We start from the raw sequence: 26,440 nt of genomic DNA on the forward strand, positions 1-26,440 counted from the left end.
GTATGTAGTGCGTGTGAAGAGGAGGAGGAGGAAACTGCTGAACGCCTGATAATGGCCTGTAAAGGGCTTCACCCTATATTTGAAGATGATGGCGCAGAGTTTTTCAAAGCACTGTAGTTTAGGGATATCGAGGGCAAAATAGACCTAAAGCGGGTAGAAAGACTAAAAGGAGGCTATCTGATTGGTGGTTAAAATCAAGGCACAAGTGAAATTAAAGCCTTCACTGCAAACTTCATTGGATGCGACACTGCCTCTGCGCAAAGCTGCAAAGTGCCAGTCCTCAACTTCACTATTTAAAGGGAAAAAAAAGATAAATCTAGTTGTTGGTTCACTAAGTATCACGGCTAGGTGGCGTTAGCCACCGCCCAATCTAAAGGGTACAGCCATACGAATCCATCCATCCATCGTGGGCTTTTCCCGCGATGGAAGCCGCGGCAAAGCAGCGGGCGTCTGCTACGCACCTGATATTTTTTGCGGCTGTTGGGCAACATTGCGATAATTTTGGCGATATTGAATGCTACGTCCCTACAATGTAGTACTGCATTGTCTCACCGCGCTTAGAACGTGTTTGTGTGGTGCGAAAAGAATATCTGCCTTGTTTACGTCTCGGCCATCTAATGAACGCTTTCTGAACGCACTTTATCATGAGCCAAGGGGGCTTAATTTAATTAAGTACACGTGCTACAGAAAATCGTAAGCTAGAAATTGTATAAATAACCACAAGAACGTAGCAAGTATGTGCGCAGTAAGTGGCTAGCTAATGCGTTTGAGACTTCTTCTATTTTGAGCGTTAGATTTCTTTTCTAAGTCTTCTTTCTGTACTATTTTGTTTTCTGGGATAGTTGAAAGCCTTAAATAGCTTATAGGAAGCGGTATGTGCCCATTGGTGTGGTGAGAGAGGTACTAAAAAAAAATAGGTGATTGGCATAATTCAAGCTTCTCGTTCAATTGGTTTATGATCGGCACCATTTTATGACTAACATGAATAAACGGTAACGAATGAATAGCTGTACATGTTTACTTTTTACGCCACCATTAATAATAAGAACTCGCAAGGTCCCTAATTGTGCTTTCACCTTAGACAGCTCGATGGGAAATACACGTTTTTTTTTTTCAGTCGATAAATTTAACACATCTTCCCCCCACCCGGAAAGTTTTTGCATCGAACGTGGGTTTTTTTTTTTTTTTTGCACTACCTGCTGGGTGTTAAGTAATTTTATTGAAGCTTTTGTACCTCACTTTGTTTTGCACTGCATCCGTGATTGGTTGGCCGATCACGGAGACAGTGTAAAGCGATGATAACATAATGAGGCGGCATGATGTCGTCAGAAACTTTGGCATCGTTTATGTAATGGTGACGTCATCACGTGATAATTTTGCATCACTCGTACGCAGAGGCGTGCTCACGGAGGGGGGGGGGGGGGGCTCCTTTCTATAGTTTCTTAAGGGGGTTGGAAGGGGGTTGGAAGGGGGTTGAAAAGGAGGAATTACCCACACATATTCACAATATATGGAGGGGGTGCTGCGACACGTGGGTGGCAGGCTCAAAGTCAGCCCCAAACGTTGCATAACAGATATGGGTGCACGCTGCGATAAATCTTCACCCCCTCTCCCCTAACCGGGAACTGTGTAACAGTGTGTGCGCCAATGCTCGTACGTGCTGTCGCTGCCGCGGCGGGGCACAAACGCCGACGGTCAATTGGCGCGTTTGATGAAGAATCTAAGGCTTTCGTCTTAAAGTATGACGTGTGGTCTGATTTATATCCACCGGATGATGGCAACGTGGTCATCACCTATCTCATTTGCAACTTTGAAGATATATTTTGAAGAACTGAGCGCATTCGTAAAATTTGTACAAAAATGTTAGGCGCGCAGTGAAACAAGAGAAATCAAATAAATAAACTTCATATTACGAGCGAACGTCAGAAAACAAGCGTACGTGGGGCATTAATTACTGACGCGGCTTTCGCCATGTGTTGGAAGCGCGTAACACTTGGTGAATTTTAACGCGTAAGTAAATTTAGGGATTTATTTCATATACACGATGTTTCGGGCTTCGTAAATATACATTGCTATCAATAATTAAATAGTTGGAGTTATGAATACGGATTGCTACTAGCAGGAAATTATTCTTTTTATGCTTTACCTCGTTCGAAAATTTTATGTTGACACGATTCCTCTAGATAAGGACAACCCCAACGCATATGTGACCCAAGATTGCACCGAAACATACCGTTGCTATATCTGTTTAAGATATATGTTATTGCACGGAACATTTTCGTCAGGCTAGGGCATGTGGGGAACGCGTACTTCAACTATTTCTTAAGTGACGGAACATCTATACATCTGTAGTCGCTCGACGTATTTCGTTTCAGTAAGTTCATTTGCACCGCTACAGTGCTGCTGTTTGTATCTTTAATTTAACGTTGTGTGGATATAATTAAGACACTTTTCTATATTAGTTATTCATTGTGTAAACATGAAATAAAATGTATAATTCTGGCACTGGTCTTTTTTCGAAAGGCTGAATTGAAAACAAGCTTCACGCATGGCAAACGTTGTTGCTGTACGCTAGGTCCAAAAACGAAATAGGTTAAAAGATATTGTAATGGTACGGTCGTGTTCTTTTCTAGCTGTTCTCTGTTCTTAAAAAGTAATAGTTAAGGCTAGCAAGTTATCTAATAGAACATGTGTGTGGCTGCGAACCACCGGCGACCATGACTAAAAAGCCCGTAACGGTGAGCCAAACGGTCAGTGCAGGCAAGTATTTCAGCTGATTGAAAAACTAATTTACATTATTAATTACTCGTATTTCATGCATGCGTGGTGTTATTACACGCTTGCCCATCTGTTTCCGGTTGTTTTCGTTCTTTTCTTTCATGTTATGCGTTTTTGCCCTCGCACAGCTACCAAATTAGCGTACTCGAACTCTAGCACCAGAACATGACCGCTGTTGAGAAACGGCGGACCGATCCCGCCGAAGCCACCACTGTTGTGAAAGACGGCGACGCCGACGCGGTCCCGGAGGCGCCACTGCTTTCGACCCCGCCGGGAAGGTCACCAGCCGTTTGGTAGCGTATGTTTCTCAGCTCGCGACTGCTTCTGCGCAGAGCTGAGGAGACGAGCGGACGAGACGACGGTGAGTTAAACAAGGTTTATGTACAGCATATATACAGAGGCGTTACAATTTCGGCACTGGGGCCGGCAGAGACTCGAAGAGCCGAGCTCCTCTCTCTAATACATAGGTCAGCCTTTAGCCTAAAACCGCTGACTCACACACATGTCGGCTCTCCGACACGGGGACTCCTCTCCTAGGACCTCCGATCGCGACGCGCCGCAGGGCTTCTTTTATTTGCACCGGGCCCAACTAAAATGTCCAATCAGAAGCGCCGCTGGTCTTCAGAGCAGGCTCCTCCAATGGGGTTCGCCGCGCGATGCGTCAGGCCACCAGACATGAGGACGCCGGCTCGCTGTCACGTGCGCAACTGACTCAATGCACGTGGGCCACAGATGCGCCGCGCGTGTTCACGCCGTGGAGTTGTTCGCGCCCGGCGGGCTGCGGGCTGGCCTTGACCCAGATTGCCTGTTTCAGAGGCACGGACGTTTGACGAGGACTCGCTGGCATAACAGCACCCCCGCCGCCAGACAATGCACCGGAAAGACGAGCTGCTTCCACGGGGCTCGGATGTCAGGTGCGCTCGTTCGCCAGGTCCCTCCAGGTTCGCCTCCAGGGCCATGGGGAGAATGCAGCTCCAGACTGTTCCGGGAACACATCCCATCATTGACGACGGATCCCAGCTCCACTGGCTTGTCGCCACAACTTGCTGGCCAACTTCGCTCGTCTCTTCTGACCATCTTCGGTTTCAGCACTTGTCGATGGTTCTGCAACTTGCTAAGAACGGTTCGACAACAGACAACACACGACACAAGCAAGTGCCCTCGGTCACCCGACAGAACACCAGACAAAGTATAGTACAACATATACCTATCTACGTGTTTATCGGAATTTTGTTCCCTCTACATCAAGAGGCACATGTGGGACAAAAGACTCTTAAAATGACAACTCAATTTTTTTTTCCCACTTACAACAACGTAACGGATTAGAATACCACATAAAGTTGGCCCCTTGAGATCACTCTGAATTAGAGCGCTCAGCCCAGGTCGAGATGAGGTCAAAATTTTGCCCCGAATCGTCAGCGAGAAACCGAAAGGTTGAGAAGTTACTAGCTGGAACGCACTGCTCAATGCACCTGCATTAGCGTTTACCTTTCCCTTTTTTTTTCTTTAGCGAACGTCAAAGTTGCGCTGTGGAGCAACATGCTCCACCTCAGTAACCGGCCACTTTTAGGCGACGATACCTATGCGGCACCAAGAGCGGCTCACACTTGCGACGTTGCACAGGGGAACAACGATACGGCTTGCTACTGATTGACTCCTCACCGCTTAGCTCGATATCGTGTTCGATCACCCTCATGTTTCCGGGGCGGTCCGAAAACACGTCTTCAAACTCGGAACCAATCTTTCTCAGGTCCTCTTTCTCAGGTCCTCCTTCACTTAAGCTAGGCTCTAGGTTTATCTGCTCCCAAATTACTTTCGATCCCCCTTCGATCACCTCACTAGAACTCAAATTTTCTGCTCCCTCTTCCTCTGAAGCCTTCAACAGCTGATTTACGACCGCTTGATGTTGAACATTGGGTTTCATCAAGTTGTAAATTTTGTTCTGCCGCCTTCCTACTTGCACCTCATAAGTTGTATCGCAAGGCTTCGATAATACTGTGGCGGGCCCTTCCCAATCAACCTCAAGCTTGTTCCTTTTGGGTGGCTGCAGCCGCATTACCTGATTATCAACTTCAAAAGCGCGCTTCTTCCCCGATTTCTCGTAGTGCTCCTTCGACAGCACTTTTGCCGCGTTTTTCTGGCTTTCCACTCGCGCTTCAATCGAGAAATCCTCACGTTGCTCTCCAATGAGCGTCTCTCGATCAACTCTCGGCAGCTCGCTCCAACTTTCCGCTACAGGCGAGAGCGTTGCAACCCTCTCGCTCTGACTCAATGGCGCCACGTCGTCTCCCCTTTCTCCGGAAACCGCGCCGGTCGTGTCGACGACGGGCCGCTCGCGTGACTGCTCCCATGACTCATGCGGAAACTTTCCTTTCTGGGGTTCCGTCGACCCGCCGACAAGGTCACTTGAGAGTTCACCGCATGGAACCAGATCAAGCTGCCGCGATAGCTTCCGCGCTTGCGATCGCGTGAGAGCCATGCACGCTAAGTTGGGGAAGAACGATTTGCCCTGCTCTTTGAGAAGCTGCTCCGAGTTGTTAAAGAAAAGATAAGGAAAACGATCGTTCAGCGCGGCAGACACAGCTGCTTCGGTGCAAAGCTTACCGAACGGGCCTTCAATGACAACGGTGGCGATTGGTAAGCGAACACTCTGCTCCTCGGCGACCTGCCTGATCCACGCGCATTCTCCTGTGAAGTCATCCGGAGACACCAATGAAGGATGGACAACGTCCATGGTTGCCGCTGAGTCTCTAAGTGCTCGGCACGTTTTCTCATTGACCCTAATTTCTTGGAGATACGGCTCCAACAACCGCATGTTTTTTTCTGATTCTCGGATCGTTGCGAAGGCAAACTTTTCCTGACAGTTTCTCGCGATGTGCCCTTCCTTTTTACAGTTGTAGCAGATTAGCGGCTTCCGTTTGTTTTCCGATTCAAATGCCTGTGTGGTAGAAACCTCACTCGATTTCTCCGCTTCTGCTTGCCCTTCCCCTACACTGTCCTTAGTAAGAGATGGGTCCTTTTTGAAATTACGGTGCGGAACGGGTTTCCGTTGATCAGGTTTCCTTGAAAAGCCCTCTTTTCTCTCATCCTTTTCAACGCGCACTGCCCTGCTGTGCAACTTTCGGCGAGTATAATACTCCTCAGCTAACTCTGCTGCCTTGTTTAGCTGTACTTCACCAAGTCTGTCCTGCAGCCAAAGCCTGACATTATCCTCGATGCAGCGGTAGAATTGCTCCAATGCAACGCATTCCACCACTCTATCGCGGTCGTCATAAACACCTTCGCCCTTGAGCCATTCGATCAAATCGGCTTTAAGACGAAACGCGAAGTCAACGTGTGACTCATTCACCTTTTTAGCATACCGGAACCTTTGCCTGAAAGCCTCGGGTGACAACTTATAACGTCTCAAGAGCACTTCCTTAACCTCGTCATAGCTCTCAAACGCTTCCCTCGACAAGCAAGTTATCGCGTCGGACACTTCGCCGGGAAGAAGAGCTAGCAGGTTCCGCGCCCAAAGAGACTGCTCCAAAGCATTTCGCTCACAGACGTGTTCAAACTTGACGAGATACTTCGCCATGTCCTCGCCTACTACGAACGGTGGCAGTTGGTCCCGAATTCTGAAACCGCTGACCTGAATCGTCGGAGAAGCTACGCTAGGCGCCTGCGAACACTGTAGGATTGCCAATTCTAGTCGTTTCAACTCTAGGCGCTCTTGTCTCTCGGCCTCCTCGCGCTCGCGAGCTTCTCGCCTTTCTTCACGTTCGCGAGCTTCGCGCCTTTCTTCACGTTCGCGAGCTTCGCGCCTTTCAGCCTCTTCACGAGCTTCTCGCCTTTCAGCCTCCTCACGTTCGCGAGCTTCTACTTCTCGCCTTTCAGCCTCCTCACGGCGTGCTTTAATATCCACCCAGGCCTCATCGACTTCCTCAGCCGACACTCCCTCATCCTTCATGATCTCAAGGATCGCTTGCTTTCGTTTCGCACGGCCCAAAGTAATGCCGAGTTCCTCACAAATTTCGATGAGTTCCTTCACTTTAAGGTTCTCCATCGTTCACACTAGCCTCTTGCTGTTTGCCCCTGTTAACAATTTACTTGCCGTACCCACTATAAGTCAACTAGCAAGACGCGCAAGCAACTTTTCACTCTCCCGTGTTTACCCCCTCCGCATTAACTTTGGTTTCAAAGCACTTCGACTTTGCTTGAAACGATCAAAGCTTACTTTAATGCTTCACACAGCCCTTCTCTAAACTACTACAACCTGAGCTAGAGTAGTCTGGTGAACTGAGGGGAAAACATCAGGCACTCACCGCATCGATGTCGCTGACGCCGGCCGATCCCGCAGCTGCCAACCACTGTTGCGTAACGCCGGGCCTATCCCGCCGCTGACCTCCACTGTTGCGAACGACGGACCGATCCCGCCGAAGCCACCACTGTTGTGAAAGACGGCGACGCCGACGCGGTCCCGGAGGCGCCACTGCTTTCGACCCCGCCGGGAAGGTCACCAGCCGTTTGGTAGCGTATGTTTCTCAGCTCGCGACTGCTTCTGCGCAGAGCTGAGGAGACGAGCGGACGAGACGACGGTGAGTTAAACAAGGTTTATGTACAGCATATATACAGAGGCGTTACAATTTCGGCACTGGGGCCGGCAGAGACTCGAAGAGCCGAGCTCCTCTCTCTAATACATAGGTCAGCCTTTAGCCTAAAACCGCTGACTCACACACATGTCGGCTCTCCGACACGGGGACTCCTCTCCTAGGACCTCCGATCGCGACGCGCCGCAGGGCTTCTTTTATTTGCACCGGGCCCAACTAAAATGTCCAATCAGAAGCGCCGCTGGTCTTCAGAGCAGGCTCCTCCAATGGGGTTCGCCGCGCGATGCGTCAGGCCACCAGACATGAGGACGCCGGCTCGCTGTCACGTGCGCAACTGACTCAATGCACGTGGGCCACAGATGCGCCGCGCGTGTTCACGCCGTGGAGTTGTTCGCGCCCGGCGGGCTGCGGGCTGGCCTTGACCCAGATTGCCTGTTTCAGAGGCACGGACGTTTGACGAGGACTCGCTGGCATAACACCGCGTTGATGCCGTTTCAAAGATCAGTTTTTGCGTTATCTTGCTGCCTCAGGCGCTAACATAAATCTTAATGATGGGCGAGCTCCATTTCACATCTCATTATTAAAGTTGAGCATACCTCAATGGCCTTGCGTGCAAATACAGCGCAATAACTACCACGCATAGCAGACGCCCCTCGCTTTCCTCGCACTTGCGAGCGCGGAAAGCCTAGGGATGAATGGATGTGGCTGTACCCTTTAGATCGGGCGGCGGCTAACGCCACCTAGCCGTAATAGTTAGTGAACTAACCATTAGTTTTATCTTTTTTTTTCTTTAAATAGTGAAGCTGAGGGCTGGTACTTTGCATTGAAGGGTTTAATTTTCACTCGTGCTTTGAATTTAGCCACCAGTCAGCTAACCTTCTTCTAGTTAATTCTACCCGCTTAAAGTATATTTTGCCCTCTCTGTCCCTAAACCCCAGTGCTTTGAAAAACTCTGCGCCATCATCCTGAACTATAGGGTGAAGCACTTTACAGATCATTATCAAGTGTTCGACAGTTTCCTCCTCCTCTCCACATGCACTGCATACTGTGCCTACCACTTCGTATTTGGCCCGATATATCTTGGTTCGCAATCCTCTAGTCTTGGCCTCAAACAGTAGATAACTGCCCCGAGTATTATTATAGATCCTTTCCTTGGCAATTTCCTGTTTAAAAGTTCGATAGATCTTTAGTGCACTTCTTAATCATGCTAATTCTCCACATGTCAGTCTCCGTTTTCTTCACTTTCTTCTTAACCGATAGTTCGTTTTGGTTTGGCCCCCTGCAGTTTTTTAAGTATTTACCAGTCAATTTCCTGATTCGCTTCCTTGATTTTGTATCGACATTCTTCATGTACAAGTAGCGGAAAACCTTCCTAGCCCAACGCTCCTCCCCCATTTCTCTCAATCGCTTTTCAAATTTTACCTTACTGCTAGCTTCCGTGCCCTCAAATGATGTCCATCCCATATCACCTTGTACTTTCTGATTCGGTGTATTTCCGTTACTTCCTAAAGCAAGCCTACCTATTCCACGTTGCTTAATTTCTAATCTTGCTTGAACTTCTGATCTCATGCACAAGACCGCATTGCCGAACGTCAGTCCAGGAACCATGACCCCTTTCCATATTTCTCTCACAACATCATACCTATAGTAATTCCACGGCGCCTATTTTTCATCACTGCTGCATTACTGTCACCTTCAGTTGTCACGTATATTTCGTGTTCCTTTAGGTACTTGGCCCATTGCTTATCCATACGCCCAGATATTTGTATTTCTCTGTTATCTCTAGCGTGACTTCCTGTATCCTAAGCTCGCAACTTTCATTATCATTAAAAATCATGACTGCTGATTTTTCCTTACTGAATCTGAAATCTAACCTATCTCCCTCATTACCGCAGATGTCCATCAATCTCTGCAAATCTTCCTTGTTGTCGGCCATTAGCACTATATCATCTGCATACATTAATGCTGGTAGTGCCTGATCAATGAGTTTTCCTTGTTTGACGAAAGAGAGGTTGAAGCCAGGTCCGCTTCCCTCTAATTTGGCCTCTAGTCCTTGTAGGTACGTCATGAACAGCATGGGTGACAGAGTACACCCCTGCCTAAGCCCCCGTTTTACTTCTGCGGGCTTGGATACCTGTTTTTCCCACTTTACAACTACCTTGTTACTTTTATAGATTTCCTTTAAAAGATTAGTGACTCCATCTTCAACACCCTGTGTGTCCAGTATTCCCCACAAGTCCTCTTATACCACGCTATCTACGCTCCCTTGATATCCAAAAATGCTAGCCACAGGAGCCTGAGTACCTTTTCTGCTATTTCGATGCACTGCGTCGGTGAGAACAGATTGCCACCTGTCCAGCGCAGCAGCGCCGTGGCGCGGAAGCTCACCGCGAAAGATCCACGCGGAAGCCGGCACTTTGGACACTCCCCATCATAGAGTTTCTGACAATAATACTATTATTGTATCAAACTTTATGCTCCCCGTATTATAAGTCACTCTACTCGTAGTAGTCGTAAACTTGCAGCATGGGTTCGTAGAGTCTACCTTCACGATAGAGTTATTATACAGTTTGTGTACCTCCACTACCAACGTTACTAGATTCTACGTCTAGCAACGTTGCTCCAGTACGACGTTTTCCATAATAATATCATAGTTTTTGAACGTACAAACCTTACATACTAATATATTGTATACACTATGCGATTGCATGACATAACAAAGCCAGAGGAGTGTCAGTGCAGTTTTGTTATCCATGTTTACGGAAAATCCGCTCTCCTTGAACTGAGACAAAAACCGAAACCTCACCATTTACAACCGCTAACGATTACCGCGCCACCTTTCAGATAAAACGGAAAGCTACAGCGGAAAAGTACCCGCCCGTTTGGCTCATTCCGACGCATTAACACAAAAAATGGAACACCCGCAAGGCCTCACAGCGTACTCGCCGGAGACTCGCGCGCGCGAAGATATAGTTCGTTATATTTTAGGATCTGTTGTTCAAAGTGCGTGTTTGATAGCAGAATTAACTGTCGCAAAAAGTAATACTCCGTAGTATTTGCCAGGGGTAAACTTTATTTTGAAAGTAAATTTGCTATAACTGCGGTGTGACCGGCTCGCTGCGACGCGTATATAATGCCCCACGTGCGTGTAGCCATAAGCCGTTTTTTCTGCCTGAAAGCCGGCATTTTGAAGTTACCCCTTATTCCGTTGAGTTGCAGCTTTGCGACAGCCGCCGGAAAAATGGGCCTTCCCAGGGTGTTTTTCGATGTCACTGCCAATAACGAGCCACTGGGACGGATAGTAATTGAGGTGAGTTACTTTTTACACTATTTGAGGAAGGTCGCAAGGTGGTTTTTTAACATGGAAGCTTGGTCTCCAATTTCTTCCGAATTGTGACTGTCGCCACCCACGAACCGTTAGCAAAGTTATTAATGCGCAGCATTGGCTCCTGAGCACCGTCGATTCCCGATCTGCTTGTTAATTTTTACTATTTCATTGCATTAGTTGTAGCCGCCAATTTCGTCTATGATAAATCAAAAGCCTGCGCGGAAGGCGTGTTTAGGCTTACGTTGATTGTCATTGTTGTAAGTTCGTGAGGTCTTTCCCGTCGGCTAGAATTGTACGTCTCAAGCTTTCAGAAATCCCTAGACGCCTACTTAGCGTGTCGAAATTCGATAGCTGCCTAAGGTAGCTGAAGCTGTGTACAAACTCTTGCCGGCAAAATGATCGCGGCAGTCGGTGGTTGCGACATTGCGGCAGTTTTAGATGTTGTTTCTCTTCATGCGAGAGGGCTGTGTAGCTTGATTTCCTTGCGTTCGGTGCGTTATATGATGAGTTTTAATGTTTCGATGTGTTTTTTTTTTTGTTTCAGCTGCGCTCGGATGTGGCCCCGAAGACCGCCGGTAAGTTAACCCTAACTCATTGGTGTCTTTCCAATTAAGGACACGCTGTGCCGTGGCTGCAAGCCGAGATGAGCGTCGTAAGCCGCAGTGAGCGTGCGACCACCGCGATCGTTCTTTTTGTGTTGCAGAGAACTTCCGTGCTCTTTGCACTGGAGAGAAGGGCTTTGGCTACAGCGGGAGCACTTTTCACCGCGTCATCCCCAACTTCATGTGCCAAGGAGGAGACTTCACGAATCACAACGGCACCGGTGGCAAGTCGATCTATGGCGAGAAGTTCGAGGATGAAAACTTTGTCCTGAAGCACTCTGGACCGGGTAGGAATTCAGTCTTATCTCTTTTGCGCGATTTACTTAGGCGGACGGCCGCAAATTGTTCGCAATCGGCAAGGCCGATAACGACCGCCTCGTACGTATCCACCGAAGCACGAAATGTCTCGACAGCTTTTTTTTTTTTTTTTCGTCCCTTTACGCAGGTATCCTCTCCATGGCCAATGCTGGCCCCAACACTAATGGCTCGCAGTTTTTCCTTACCACTGTGAGGACTCCTTGGTAAGTTCCGTTTTGGTTTTACTCTTGTGGCAAGGGAAAATGTTGGCGTGTAGTTTTACTGATGCACGACTCACCAGCATTAACGATTGTCCGATAGGTGTTTGTTCACTCTGACAGTAATATTTTTAGGGTTATATAAATATTTTTGAAGGGAAAAAAAGTAATTACTGGTACTTAACTGTACAAAGGTGTGGTGTGACCCTCTTTGTGTGTTCTTGTTACTCAAGGCTGAAGCAATAAACCTGCACAGTAATTCCGTCGCCCTGTGCATACATGCTACTGCCGAAGCTACAATGGTCTCTTGTAGCTTCGACGGCTTGATTATTTTTCTCTAGTTTCGGCCTAATTGGTGAACGAAATAGTAATCTGACTGTTTTGACCTGGTGTACCATGGTCAAGTATGGAAGAAATTGTCTAACATTGGCAGTAGACAGGCTTACCTTGAGAATCGGATAAGTGAGAGCTTTGCAGTTCTTTTTTTTTTCTTATTGCACTAATAAATTCATTGGTAGCTGTGAAATAGTTCATCAGTTTAAACCAGTTTTACCTCTTCCCCCTTATTTTGTTTACTTTGAAAGTTAATCACTACCTAAGCAGGTGAAAGTAGTGTACTATCAACATCATAGCCTGTTGAGTACTGTGCTAAGATTCTCGTGTGTGCAGCAGTGGGTGCTTCATAAGTATACAATTGAACAGCATTTTGGAAGTTCCAACTCCTATGAAGCTGCAGGTAGTGACTGTATTTTCATGTTCTGTTTTTTCTAGAACTGCACCAGAGGTTCTAAATTCATGTACTAAACTTCCTGCTCTCGTAGCAGTGAATGGAGAAGTGGAGTAATAACATTTTAAAGTCTCGTATTGCCATGCAATTCCGCTCAATTGCCCAGCATAAGTGCTCTTGAATGACTAGCCGGAAGTACTGAGCACGTTACCTGCGCTCTACGCATCAGTAATGTAAATAATAGAGCTTGAAGTGAAATGGGAAATGAAAAGCCCATACGAAACATAACATATTTTCTTATGTTCGCATGTTCCTGCACACCAGTTGACAAAATAAGCCTGGATGTGCGAGCAAGGACCGCAATTCGATAAAACTGCATTGTCATTGTCACGCTATCTGACGTGGAGTGTGCATGCACGTCCTTTCAATTTTGCAGCCACATCTTTTTACTCTTTTGCAGCATACCAGTGATTACATGTACTGTTTTGTGCTAGGCGTCACTTTCTTCATTCCGTGACGCGCTCGATTCATAGGGGGCACAGTGGTGGTGAAGTGTACACACCTCGCTTCACAGACAACGCCGAGCAGCCCTACGGGCTGGTGTTAAAGGCTCCTTTCGCAGAAATTCCGGTGTCTACGTAAGCGTCATTGGTAGTGGGCGAAAATTTTGTGCGTTCTGCGTTGCAAAAATGTGCAATGTTATGCGCACAGGCTTTCTTCACGGGACATTGAGGCTAATTATGGAGAAGGCGTTGCCAATTAATCTCGATCGGGTTCTCTTGTTCTACTCTTGAGCGCGAATGTCGAGCATCCTCGTTTTATCGTGGTTCGAAGAGCTCGCACTCGGTACAGAGAGGCAGGGAACGTCTACTCATTCATGAACACGCTTTGTTTGTTTGTTTGTTTTTTTTTTTTTTTTCAGCTGTCGCTCAGCATTTTCGAGTTCATCACTGCTCTCGTGTGTTTTCGTAACTTTCTGCAGCCACGCTCAACGCGTTGCGTTTTGCATGCTCTTTATAAGATATAGCAAGCTCCGAAGAAGCGTGATTACAGCTAATAGTTCTGAAGACTTGTACCCTTTGGTATCCTGTCACAAAACTTGCCGATCAGTGTCGGAGTGTGACCACGCACGCGATGCAAGTTTCACTGTATTCAATGACAACTCAATACGACATTACGTGTTTACGCTGGCAAATTTCTTGTTCACAAACACGTTTCTTAGTAAAAAATTGCATAGCACACCTCTCTCCACTCAAACTCAAATTAAAAACTGTAGTTATCAAAAGCCAGCCAGAGGTGCCCTGTGTGACCATAGATTTATCTACACAGTCGATGAGCCAATTTTCAGTGGTTCGACCAGAATACTGCTGCCATGCCATTTCCTTATCTTCACTTGTCCGTCATGCGTTCAGGATTTTGTTTGGATAGCGGTACAGTCGGACCCTGCTACAACGAAAGTGATGTGGTGTGAAAAAAAGTTTGTTGAAGCAAAAAATACGTTGTAGTAGAAAAAATTTAAAAAGAAGCTGATCTGAGGTATCGAAACAAAGGAACGGTTGTTCTCAAAATTCAAAAAATGCTCGCTGCTTCCCATTTTTTCTCTGTAGTGTCGGGACGAGATTCTCTCTCATGCATGGCAAGGCCATGGTGAAAAGCACGCTGAAACAATGCCTAGAACCGCTTTCACAAACGAACCAAACAGTTGCATTAACATGTTCACACCAGCACCTGTCCACCGTCTAAAGTATCCGACAACGCCGAGATGGAGGCAGGGTATCATGGAGCGGCAACTTTTGCATTATTCCTGTGCCATTCTTATCATCCATCACTCACTGCTAGGCGATTTTGTTGATAATGCCGATGAACAGCCAATCTGATTATATACCACCACACTGGCCAAGCACCAACATAATGATAAGCGTCTAAATCTGAAAAGGCATCGTGCCGCAGTTGCGCCCAGCAGCTGCGAGAAGGAAACCATGAACTGAGCTTCAGCTTCGGATTGCCTGCGGCTCAAAAGCAGTTTGGGGCTCGTTGGTATGACACGACGATAGTTATAGCGTGAGAACAGAACGATGACAGCGATGAGATGGATACGAGCGCTTGTGTCCTTTTTTTCTTTTTGTCGTCATCGTTCTGTACTCTCGCTATAACTATAGTCAAAAGCAAACCAGTGGCAAAACAAAAGCAGGGCAGTCTCATTGCCATCACTATCGAGCTATGGCGGCGCCCATGTTCGCTGTACAGCGGCGGTTTCTGGTGGTGCCAACTCTTGTCTTGGACTTTGTTGACCCATTTTCAGGCTCTTGCATGGGGAAAATGCATCGGTATGTTAAAGATTCGGTTTAGTACATAGCAACAAGTATCCGAGCCTGGAATTGCATTGTAAAATTTCATTGAAGCTGGACGATCGAAGAAAAAGTGTTTGTTGTGGCGACATTTATGCATTGACTCCTATAGACTGCTGACGGGGAATTGTGCATTTGTCATTGTAGCGGAGTTTGACTGTACTTGTTGAACATGTAGTAATATCGAGAATCGAACAAAGGCTATGTCGTCCACTGAAATGGCGCCTTGTGTTGCCAATGAAGATCGGCGATACATCGCGAGACTTTTTGTGGAGAGTGTCCCGCAGAGAGAAATTGCCTGAAGAACTGGGAGATCGAAGACATCGATCACCAGGATTATATGCGCTTTCAGAAAAGATGGAACTCTTGCGGATGCTAAGCGGTCAGGGTGGCCAAGAATCGCAAGGCCGACATTTTGATTGTGGCCACAGCTGTCGTGGATCCTTTTTTGTCCACCAAGGGAATCTGAGAGGAGCTGTCACTGGATATTTCTACAAGGACAGTGAGCTGATGATGGAAGGAGGCTGGAATTCACAATTTTGCCACGGCGCAAAGTCTTTTCTGTCTGAGCGACAGCACCAACAACAGCTGGACTTCGCTTTGAACCACCAGCATTAAAAGGAAGAATGGAAAAGTGTAGGTTTTTTTTTTTTTTTTGCAGTTTTCTGCACTCAATGAGATCAGCAGGGAAGGGTGTGGTGGCCCTTGAATTTCAAGGTAACCAATGCGTTCACTCTTCACTGTGTTAATGTTTTGGTGCTTTGCATATGCCGAAGTATTTTCGTACATGTAATATTCTTGAGTTTTTTTTTTCTTAAGCTTATTTCAAGAAATAAAAATGCCCTAAAATGTCAATATACACTCGAACCTCATTATAACAAACTTGCATCTTATATACATGAAAAAAAGTTCATTATTTCAAAAAATTTGTTATAAAGGTTTATTCTTAGTATTAAATTTATTGCGAGACTATTTTTCTTTACTTCGTTATAATCGATGTTTTGTTATATTGGGGTTTGAGTAGAAACAAATGCACTGCAAATAGCAGATTGTCCACAAATAATTCTTTGTTAGCATCACGGTAAATGCCAGTTCCTAGTTTTTCACACAGCATCTTGTACCCATTCTTTGGACGACTGTTAAAAGCACCCTACAATTTTAAGCAAAATGCGCATAACCCATTCCCAAATCAATTTTCTACTCATTTTATCTACCCATTCTAGTTCTTTTGAATTGCAGGTACCATCCTGATCATACTAGGAGTACCCTCTGGTGTGCTAGGTGTTCAGTGTCCGTGTGGGGTTTTATAAGCTAAGATAGGTGAAGGCCACTTGTCCTCATTGATAGCAAATTCACAGCGCCCTAGTACAGTTCCCTGCTAAAGACTCCATGCTCCCATATGCCCTGAAAGGACCTTTCTCGGACTGCTGCTTCATCTTGCAGCATCTTACACATGGCTCGTCAGGTGACCTCCATGCTTGAAGACTCGCCTTTCCCCTGCCGTGGCGCGGACGCAAACCAGATTGAGAATGAGTGGTCTTGAATGAAGTGGGTTCTGTTCAGGGAAACGTCGGACGCGCTGGGGAACTCGATTCGAGAAGAGCAAGAGGCCTTTTGGTTGGACGGCGATTATGTCACCTCGTTATATAAATCTATGCCAAGAAGGATCTCTGAAACAATTTCTGTAAATGGCCACTTTACACACTATTAAATATTTGTTTTAAAGGGGGAGCAGCGGCGATCAGTTTCACAGTTGCTTTTTCGCTCGCCCTCAGTTGCTTTTTTTTTTTTGTTCTTTCAAGGCCAACTCATGACCTCACCTATTTACAGCAATAATTTTTTTTGGTTAATTTTTGTTCTGCTTGCACCTTCTTTGTTATATTAATAAATTGAAGCATTCTTTAGGCACAATGCCTTTGTTTTCAATGCCCTCATTCCTGTTTCACTAGAATGGTACGCTTCAACTAAAACGAACATGCAGGGATTTAAGGATGTGTGGCATGGTTTGCCACTGAGACAAGCTATGCTATCTCTTTAATAGGGCGCAGAGTCCTGTACGCTTCATCGCCGCCGTGCCCCTGTTGAATTGAGCGTGCCATGGAATGAAGAAAGCCATGCCTAGTATGAAACACGTGTCGTCGCTGGTACACTGCAAGAGAGTAAAGACATGACTGCGAAATGAAAAGATGTGCATGCGCACTCTCCACGCAATATGGTGCAGCGATGCAGTTATCGAATTGCGGTCTTAGCTTGTACGTCCAAACTTATTTTGTCAACGGGTGTACATGTTCAAAGCTAGCATGCTGCGTCCAGCTGGGTGGCAGTTCTGCTGGTAAATGCAGTTGCTTCTGTGAAGCATGGTTCTAGCATGATAATCCTCTGAAGTATTGCTATTATCAAGGGCAACATTCCAAAAGCTTGGCAGACTCTCGATTCATGCAAAATGCGCTGCCACACAACCCAGGGGCCAGACTTTTTACTCCAAACCTCGTTGGCATTCAGTTTTTCAGATCTTGTGCTGCGAGTTCAGGTCATATAAATGGCACTGTCTGAAGCCAGAAACATGGTTCTGTCGTTCAGCTTTGTAGCATCTCTCTTGTGGGCCGATCCATTAGCAGCCGTAGTTCACTAAAGTGTTCACTGCAATGCACCAATGCTGCACAGGGAATCTTATCAATACTTTGAATGAGACACAGTGTGCTACTTACATTTTTGAGTGCCTGTTATGTCCTGTGTGCAAAACATTTATATGTTCTGGTTTTAGTCATGCTAATGCAGGGGTACAACAGCTGTACCAATCACGCCACATTGATACAGTTCCCCATTTTTGCACCAAGTTGCGCCAATATCGTGAAATTTGCCGAATTTGCGTCAAAAGGCCCGACCAGCCTCAAAACTTCCGCAGTTGCACAGACTTCGGCGAGAAATTGAGGCGACATTGGCCGCCTGTAGCGTCGTCAATTAATTCAGGCAAGCAGACCCTAACCCTAAACCACTGCTAAGCCAGGATTTTGCGATCGTTTAAAGTAGTAACGCCGCGCGCCCATTGGTCAGCTGACCGCCAGGGATATATATTGGCGGAACGACGCAACTTAACAAAGATGCGTTGCTGGGGCCAGCAACACTTCGCAAGTCGGCAAATGCGGTTATGCCGTGTTAGGTACTGAAGCTGAAAGTGTATGCCATTGTTAATGCGCGCGCACAAACTCTGCGTGCTGCGAATGCACGCTTTGTGGCGACCACATTTATTACGCATAAACGATAGATATGCGGTGCCGTCGTCGGGTCAATGGGCAGTTCTGGTGTTACCTTCTCTAGTCAAACGCACCTTGCAAGCGAGCCTTGCAAGTTGTGCCCTAAACCTAACTCTATCCTCAAATTAAAGAAGAGGAGGGGGGGGGGGGGGTGTTTCTGTTCGAAAATTTCTTGGCAGTGTTCTAACCTGTGAAGAACGCCACTTAAGCCACCTTAGCCGCAGTACACCGGTGGCCTGCAGAAAAGCATTTTAGGATTTGAGGGGGCTCTTAGCACTCGTCACGAGACATAGCACGATTTGTTTTAATTGTGAATACTTGTTTGATAGCTGACATCTGAAAATATTACTGGCAAATATTTAGACACTATGATATTGCTGCAACCCTACCAAGTCAAAGAAAACTGTGCCACATTTTTTTATTTTTTTTTTCGCCATGCTCGTTGGTTTTTTACGAATCTCCCAAATCTCAAGGTCGCCAGCTTGGCCTATCTACATTCCAATTTTCACAGTCTGTCAAATGATTAGACAAGCATGGCAAATGCGAATGTGCACTTTATGATCATTTGCTTAGTTGGCTTGTCCAAAATACTGCTTTTACAATAGCAGTGTTCATATTCACTCTGCAAGTTAGAGGATGTAGAATGGTTGGTGCATTTTTTAGGTATTTCTTTTTCATACTGCTCCAAATGTGGTCTTCAGTCATTAAAATTTTTTTTTCCCCGTGACGTGCTCCAAAAGTAACATCTTACTGCTCCGAAAATTGCTCCATATTCTATATCATCTGTTGCACCCCTGTCAGTGGGTTGGTGTTGACAAGTGCCCGACACTATGTAACTGGAGCATAATATATTCAGACAGTGGTGCAGTGTCTACTGGGCAGTGTGTACCGCAATGTACTCAGATTTGGGTGCACGTTAAAGAACCCCAGGTGGTCAAAATTTCCGGAGCCCTCCACTACGGCGTCTCTCATAATCAAATGGTGGTTTTGGGACGTTAAACCCTACATATCAATCAATCAGTGTGTACCGCAATCATTTTTTCTTTTAAATGATTTGAGGCGCATCTGTTGCTTGTCGGTTCTGCTTCAATTTGCTACGTGGCCCAAGTAGCTACTGCTATTTGATACTTTGTTGGTGCCTGTGCAACCTTCTTCTTGGATTATATTTGATTTTTGCAGTTGCTCACCTCGTAGCTTGTGAAAGCTGTATCTTTTCATATCTGCTATTTAACTGATACTGTGCTGTTTCTTCCAAATCTGTAGAACTGACGCTGTGTTGTAATTCTTGTAGTGTTGCTAGTGGCTGCGATCTAATGTGCACTTCTCAATCAAATGAACTCAAATTACTGGCAAAGCAGTTGAAAGTTCAGATGTAGCAAGTTTGGTGTTGGCCCTTGTGTCATAAGCTAGTTGGGTCTGATGCCATCATTGATGTGCCAGCATAACACTAAAGATGCTGCACAATAAGACTGCATAAATGAAACCTTTACTACTGCTCTTTTTAGTGAGGCACACACTGTACGGTTCCGAATTACTCATTTCACAGGTTCAACTTCGCTTTTGCACTTGATTTAACTGAACTACCAGTGCTAGAATAAGTACAGTAGCAAAGTTAAATTCCCCGCAGGGGCGTCTGCGTAAGCAGGCGTTTGGTGTGTAGCGACACCACGGACCCGAGCTAACGGGAGGGGCGGGGAGTTTCGACTCCCTCCCACGCCTAGCCGTGCGTGGCTTTGCCGTGTCCGGGGAAAAGGGGATTCCGGGGGTTGAGTCGACGCCGGGTGATTGGACCTTTCTGCCCCCCCCCCCCCCCCCCCCCCCCCCGGCGGAGGCAACACATGCCTTTGGCCCCGGCTTCACATAGACGGCACCCCTGGGCTGACCCATCCAGGGGAAATCGGCAGTCGCCTTTTCCTATCTCTCTCTCCCTACATCTTCGTCTTTATCTCTTACTATTTATCTGTCCTGTCTTCTACTCTCTTCCGTTTACTTCCAAACTTCCTGGCGGCTAGGGTTAACCTTGTGCAAATAGCCTACCTTGGTCTAGGCACATTGGGTTATAGTGGCATTGTACGGCTGGCGTCTCCAGGTTTCAGCATCTGCAAACTTGTAGCGTCCCTTCGTTGGGTTCAGTGGTGGGTGGCCGCCAACGCTGCTGAACAAAAATAAGACAGGCATGCATAGAGCATTCCCCCTACCGTCTGATCGTACCGGCTTAAAGCGGGTACGCACCGATGATATAAATTTTTTATACCAGCCAAAAGAAACATATCCTCATTTTCATGTTATCCACTGTGAAAAAACTGAAAAGCAAGCCTGGACAGTCTCTCCTAGTTGCTAGATGTCTTACCGAAACTCTTGGCACAGGATACAAGGTAACCAAAATGGCTAGCGGAGACCTTTGCAAAATCTGTGACAAAGAACGATTTGAAAAGCTAGACAGTCTTTCAGATTTCAGTGGCATACCAATAACCACAACACCACATAGATCAATGACCACAACTCGCGGAGTGGTATCTGACATGGACCTACTTGACTTGTCTGAGACAGAACTTTTGGAGGGGTGGAAGAGCCAAAATGTCACTAATGTACAGAGAATCATCATCACAAGAGATAATAAGGAAACACCAACAAAACACTTAATACTCACGTTTGCATCCAGTAAACTACCGGAATCTATTCAAACAGGGTACACGAAGACATCTATCAGGCCGTACATACCAAACCCTTGTCGTTGCTTCCAATGCCAGAGGTATGCCCATGGCTCTAAAACCTGTCGTGGTCGCCAGACTTGTGCACAATGTGGAGTGCTAGGCCACGTGTCTGAGAACTGCAAACAACCCCCACACTGTGTAAACTGCGAAGGAAACCATGCCTCGTATTCACGGTCCTGCACCTACTGGAAAAAAGAAACATGAATAATTACATTAAAGGTGAAGGAGAACATATCATTTAAGGAAGCACGGCGAAGAGTCGCACCATTCTATGGACCTACATATGCTGATGCGGCGCGTCAGGGGGCACTGTCGCACCAGCCCTCGCCACTCCTTCGGCCCGCGCATACTGAGCCGGCGGTTGTGGCACCTGCCCCCAAGGCGGCTGTAGCCCAGGCTACACCGCCTAGTCCCAAACAGAGACCGGAGACTCCAGAGTCCTCCGCTCTCAAGGCCTCACCTCACCAGGCGAGGCCCGAAATTCGAACTAACAGCCCGCACGTGCGGGCATCCAGTGCCTCCGAGGAGGCAATGGATAGGTCGGTACCCTTGGTGCCGAAAGAGCGGCGTGGCTCCTTGGAGCGCACCAAGGAAACAAAAAAAAAGCAGATAACAGGGCCTGGTGACGGCCCTGTTAAGTGAACTCAAACTCCCTGTCTAAACAGCCACTCGCTTTTCGTACACACAGCACTATTTTACATTCACCATGAACACGTGTGCTCAGATTTGGGTGCACGTTAAAGAACCCCAGGTGGTCAAAATTTCCAGAGTCCTCCACTACGGCGTCTCTCATAATCATATGGTGGTTTTGGGACGTTAAACCCCACAAATCAATCAATTCACCATGAACACTCAAATTATACAATGACCCGCAGGGGCGCCTGCACAAGTAGGCGTTTGGTGTGTAGTGACACCACGGACCCGAGCTAACGGAGGAGTTTATACTCCCTCCCACGCCTAGCCGTGCGTGGCTTTGCCGTGTCCTGGAAAAAGGGAATCCTGGGGGTTGAGCCGATGCTGGGTGATTGGACCGTTAAGGCCCCCCCCCCCCCCCCTGCTTTGAAAGTTTGGTCCGAGTGCTGCAAACTTGCTCAAAAAGGTTCGAGTGCTGCAAACACTCAAAAAAGTCCTTCTGCTTCAAGCCTGCTACAAAAGGCACTTTTGCCTGCTCCTGGCACTGCTCCCAAGCCCATGTCCCTGTTCCATCCATGATTAGTCATATATTTTCAAATGGCAGTATTCAATGTGAACTGTATTATCATTTCTTTTAACACATTCGCTGTTGCGCACTTTATAGAGGGCTTCTTTTAGGCGTGGTATGACCCACCGGTGGGTCATGACATTCCACACTGGAAAGGAAAAATGCTGCTTTGTCCAAGCTGGAAGAGTTGTTAGCTTTTGTTGCTGTTTGTGCTGGGTTTGGGAACCGAAGTGGGAGCTGAGCTTCTGGTTATCTAAGAAGGGTAAGAGGGCACTGAATACGAATACACAAAGAAAGGGGACACACACACATAGTGCTATGTGTGTGTGTGTGTCCTTTCTTTGTGTATTCGTATTCAGTGCACTCTTACCCTTCTTAAACATAGAATACCAACATGCCCACCTTTCCACCTTGGTGAACTTGTGGTTATTATAACCTCTTGCTTCCAGAATCGTAACTGCATTCGTATGCGATGAAGTTATCGCATCAGTAAGCAAATGCATGCTTGTGACATTGCGGCAGGTCGTGACTGAATATTGCAGTATTTGTATTAGCTGTGATTTGAATTAATATTATTGAAAATTTTTAAGTTAGCAAATTAATTCTAGATTCGTCCGCATGTAACCCCTGTAAAGATGGTTTCACTGTACTGGAAGGGTGCTAAGCTGTGAAAACATCTGTGCCTGCATTTGTAACATATAAAACAACATACTTGAAGTTATAAATGTACATTCTACCGAAACACTACTATTCAGAGTTTTCGACTTCCTTCCTTTTAACCAAGAAAATGGCACTTGCACAGGCCTTGCTTCATCTTTTACATTGTTGTGCAGCTTACTTGGGTATACACAATATGTCCCTTCTTTTTATGTGTGGATACAGTGGACTCCCAATAAACAAAACTTGGTTAATTTGAAAGTGTCTTAGTAAAATTGTTTGGTTAATCGAAATACTTTTTATTGGTCATCTACAGTTAAATGGTATAAATGCTAAACACAACACAGACTTATCCATAACAAAAGTAGTCTCACAACCATGGAATGTATAGCCATAGCCAGACAAGCCAATCCAGTAGCCATACTGGCTTGTGCCACAGCAGGTGCCAGTAGAAGCTGTTAGCTGTGTTAGGCCTACTTGCGTGACTACATAGGGATATTTCGGCACGATGGAGAGCACGAAGAAGTGGCCCTATCAAGCACTCTTGCTTGAAAAGAAGCTCGAAATTCTTGAGGAGCTTGACCGAAGCAGCCTGACTGAGACAGAGGTGGCAAAAAAGTTCGACATCGTGAAGTCGATGCTGTCGCGGATCCTGAAGAACAAAAAGACAATCGAAGGAGCTGTCAATAATGGAACCTTCACCTCTAAGCGGATGCGGACAACGCCTTACGAAGAACTTGAAAAAGTTCTTTTCGTTTGGTTCAAACGTGCACAGAGTTCAAATTTTCCGATAAGCAGACCCATTCTGGAGCAGAAGGCGTGAGAGATTGCCCTGCAGATGGGTGTTGAGAACTTCGCCTTAAGCGACGGATGGCTCAGTCCCTTCAAGAAACGCCACAGCCTTGTTCAAGGCAATCTCTGGTAAGAGTGCTGCAGTGAATCGAGACATTTGCACCGACTGGCAACAGGGGCGTCTTCAGGAAATTTCGAAAAACTGAGCGGCGAGACATCTTGAACGTTGACGAGATAGGCCTTTTTATATGGTGCTTCCGTCACTCTTGTCTCTAATTGCGAAGCCTGTAGTGGTGGAAAACACTAAAGATAGAATTACTATGCTGGAGGGAGCCAACATGGCAGGTAAATGAGTGAGAAGTTGGAGCTTTTAGCTATAGAAAAGTCGAAGCACCCCTGTTGTTTCAAGGGCGTTGGACAACTTCCCGTTACGTACAGTGCTAACGGAAGAGCCTGGTTGACTATGGCAATTTTTGAAAACTGGCTACGGAAGCAAGGTACAAGATTTACAAGGCAAGGCAGGAAGGTTGTCTTGATCGTGGATAATTGTCCTGCCCATGGTCAGGTTGATGGACTCAATTTCATCAGTCTTGAGTTCTTGCCAGCCAATGTCACTGCAGATTTGTTGGCTGCCATTCACATTTTGGCCCACGCCTGTAAGCAAGTACAGGCAACAACCATACAGAGGTGCTTCCATCATGCGGGCTTTCAAGCTCAAGAACTAGTACCTCAGAACGAGGGAAGCCCGGCTGATGCAGTATTTAATCAGGTTGTTTGTGCCTTCTGCCTCTTTCACACAACAGGACTAGGGGACGATTGATGAAAATGTTCAAACCTGTCGCAAGGAGACTCTTGAGGAACTGATTGCCGAAGTGCAAGCTATCAACCTTCCTCCAGCGATGAGTGTGATGACATCATTGCCAGCGCAGTGGTGCCACCGGACAGTGCAGCCAAGGAGGCTCTTGAACTTTCGCAGCGATATTTTGAGCATGAGGGTTGTCCTGACTTTGTCTAGCTTGCCAGGCATGGGTGCTTACTTTGTGAAGCAGCAGCTCAAGCATGCCGAGCAAACCACACTTACTCATTTTTTTCTCCTACTCATCCCGATAAGTAAACTAGGGTTGGTGCGAACGAAAGTTTTTGGTTCATGAAGTGTGTGTACCTTGCTTGAATGAAACTTCTGATAAATGGAACAGTTTTCTGGATCCCCTTCGAGTTCCGTTTAAGAGGAGCCTACTGTGTACTGTTCGAATTTCATTTGACCAAAATGACTATTTGCTTCAAACCTAAAATTTACTATTCGCACAAGCCCTGCCGTAGTGGTCTAGTGGCTAAGGTACTCTGCTGCTGACCCGCCGGTCGTGGGATCGAATCCCGGCAGCTGCATTTTGATAAAGGGAGAAATGTTGTAGGCTTGTGTGCTCAGATTCCAGTGCACGTAAAAGAACCTCAGGTCTTTCATAATCAATCGTATGGTGGTTTTGGGCTGTTAAACCCCATATACCAACCTACTAATCGCACAAGCCTAGTCGTGACCCATCGGCAATGCATGCCACAGTGAATGTCACGAATTATCAATGATAACGTGATTTGACCACGTATTGACAGGCTGCATAAATCTTACTGAATGGAATGTGATTGGATTGTACACATTCCAAGGAGCACAGGAAGAGCAATATTTTATGGTCTTGGTTTTCCGAAGACAAAAGTTGCTAAGCTTCAATCCTTCACTTGAACCACCGAGAAAAAGCTTCCTTTACTCGACTTGTATACTTCTCAAAGTAACATGTTGCACTCTACACTTTCTCACGTTTTTGGTACGACAAAACTCGTAAAAATGAATGTCAAAGCCGAAAGAAATATCTCGGTGGTTACGAAAAATGGATGATGGCAGTGATCGCAATACCATGAGTTGTTGGTGCCATATAAAAGGCCTCATTCCATTGACCTGTATTCTTGAGCTGTTTAACACTGTACCCACTGACCTGCTTGCAATTATTGCTGAATATAAAAATGTATAATAGCATAATTTTTTTTTCAACTTTTTGTTTCAAATCATGGCCCTCAAGATATACATGAACCTAATGAATGGGGTGAGAGCGGCTAGTAACTTGTACATTTTAGAGCACGCTTTAGGTGTGCTGATGTCCCACTTATCCAGCAAAATTTAAGTGGTGGCAGTGTACTTACATTTTTCTTCTATATCTTTCCATGCTAGGCTCGACGGCAAGCACGTGGTGTTCGGCTCGGTTGTTGAAGGCATGGACGTCGTCAAGAAGATGGAGAACTTGGGTACCCAGAGCGGCAAGACTACCAAGAAGCTGGCTATTCAGAGCTGTGGTCAGCTGTGCTAAGTTACCATGTCTTAGATCAGCAGCTCTCGCTTACATGCTTCTTTGCAACACTCCAACAACTTTTCCTTTCTTCTTAACATCAAATAGGCATTGGTTCTTTGCCTTGCCCCAAAACGCACAACTATTGGTAATTTAATGTGGTTACTTGTGTGGTTGTACACACTTGGTAAATGTGTTGTCAATAAAATTCATTTCCACCACACATTTGTGCAGAGATTTTTCCAGTGGCCATTGAATAATCATACCTTTAAGGGGAAATGAGTTGAAACTTATCTTCAAGAATCGCATATATTTTTTTAATTTGCTGTACCAAGTATAATTTCTCTACTTTCACTTTAAAAAAATCAAGATTGTGATTAAAAAACTGAAACTAGGTTAAAACTGCTATTAAAGAGCTCAAGGTGGCTATCAAAAACTTTATAGAACTCATTGTCTAGAGTACCCTGGCAATTGTCACCTGGCTACTTGCCATGGCATTTTCCTTGAGGAGTTTCCTAAAGCCACTTGTTCGAAATGGCCTCGATCGCCAGGCTCTCATAATTGAAGAAATAATCATAAGGGCACAGGGTAGCCCTGTGTGT

General features: G+C 46.2%; 2 protein-coding genes and 1 long non-coding RNA gene across 3 annotated transcripts; 2 read left to right on the forward strand and 1 right to left on the reverse strand.

The window, feature by feature from the left end:
• Positions 1–3,140: 3,140 nt before the first annotated feature.
• Positions 3,141–7,213, reverse strand: LOC142776143 (uncharacterized). Its single transcript, XM_075879247.1, has 2 exons — positions 6,609–7,213; positions 3,141–6,527 (listed from the first exon to the last, which is right to left on the reverse strand). Exons 1-2 carry the CDS (start codon positions 6,821–6,823, stop codon positions 4,328–4,330), a joined length of 2,415 nt encoding a protein of 804 aa, XP_075735362.1. The 5' UTR covers positions 6,824–7,213; the 3' UTR covers positions 3,141–4,327.
• A 3,123-nt stretch (positions 7,214–10,336) lies between these two features.
• On the forward strand, positions 10,337–26,061 carry LOC119161457 (peptidyl-prolyl cis-trans isomerase). Its single transcript, XM_037413936.2, has 5 exons — positions 10,337–10,677; positions 11,240–11,270; positions 11,399–11,584; positions 11,743–11,818; positions 25,724–26,061. Exons 1-5 carry the CDS (start codon positions 10,501–10,503, stop codon positions 25,857–25,859), a joined length of 606 nt encoding a protein of 201 aa, XP_037269833.1. The 5' UTR covers positions 10,337–10,500; the 3' UTR covers positions 25,860–26,061.
• Positions 11,825–16,798, forward strand: LOC142776145 (uncharacterized). Its single transcript, XR_012887340.1, has 2 exons — positions 11,825–15,604; positions 16,331–16,798. It is a non-coding gene; the product is annotated as an uncharacterized LOC142776145 (long non-coding RNA).
• Positions 26,062–26,440: the final 379 nt, after the last annotated feature.

Source organism: Rhipicephalus microplus, chromosome X, assembly GCF_043290135.1.
Source record: "Rhipicephalus microplus isolate Deutch F79 chromosome X, USDA_Rmic, whole genome shotgun sequence".
Lineage (NCBI taxonomy): Eukaryota > Metazoa > Arthropoda > Arachnida > Ixodida > Ixodidae > Rhipicephalus > Rhipicephalus microplus.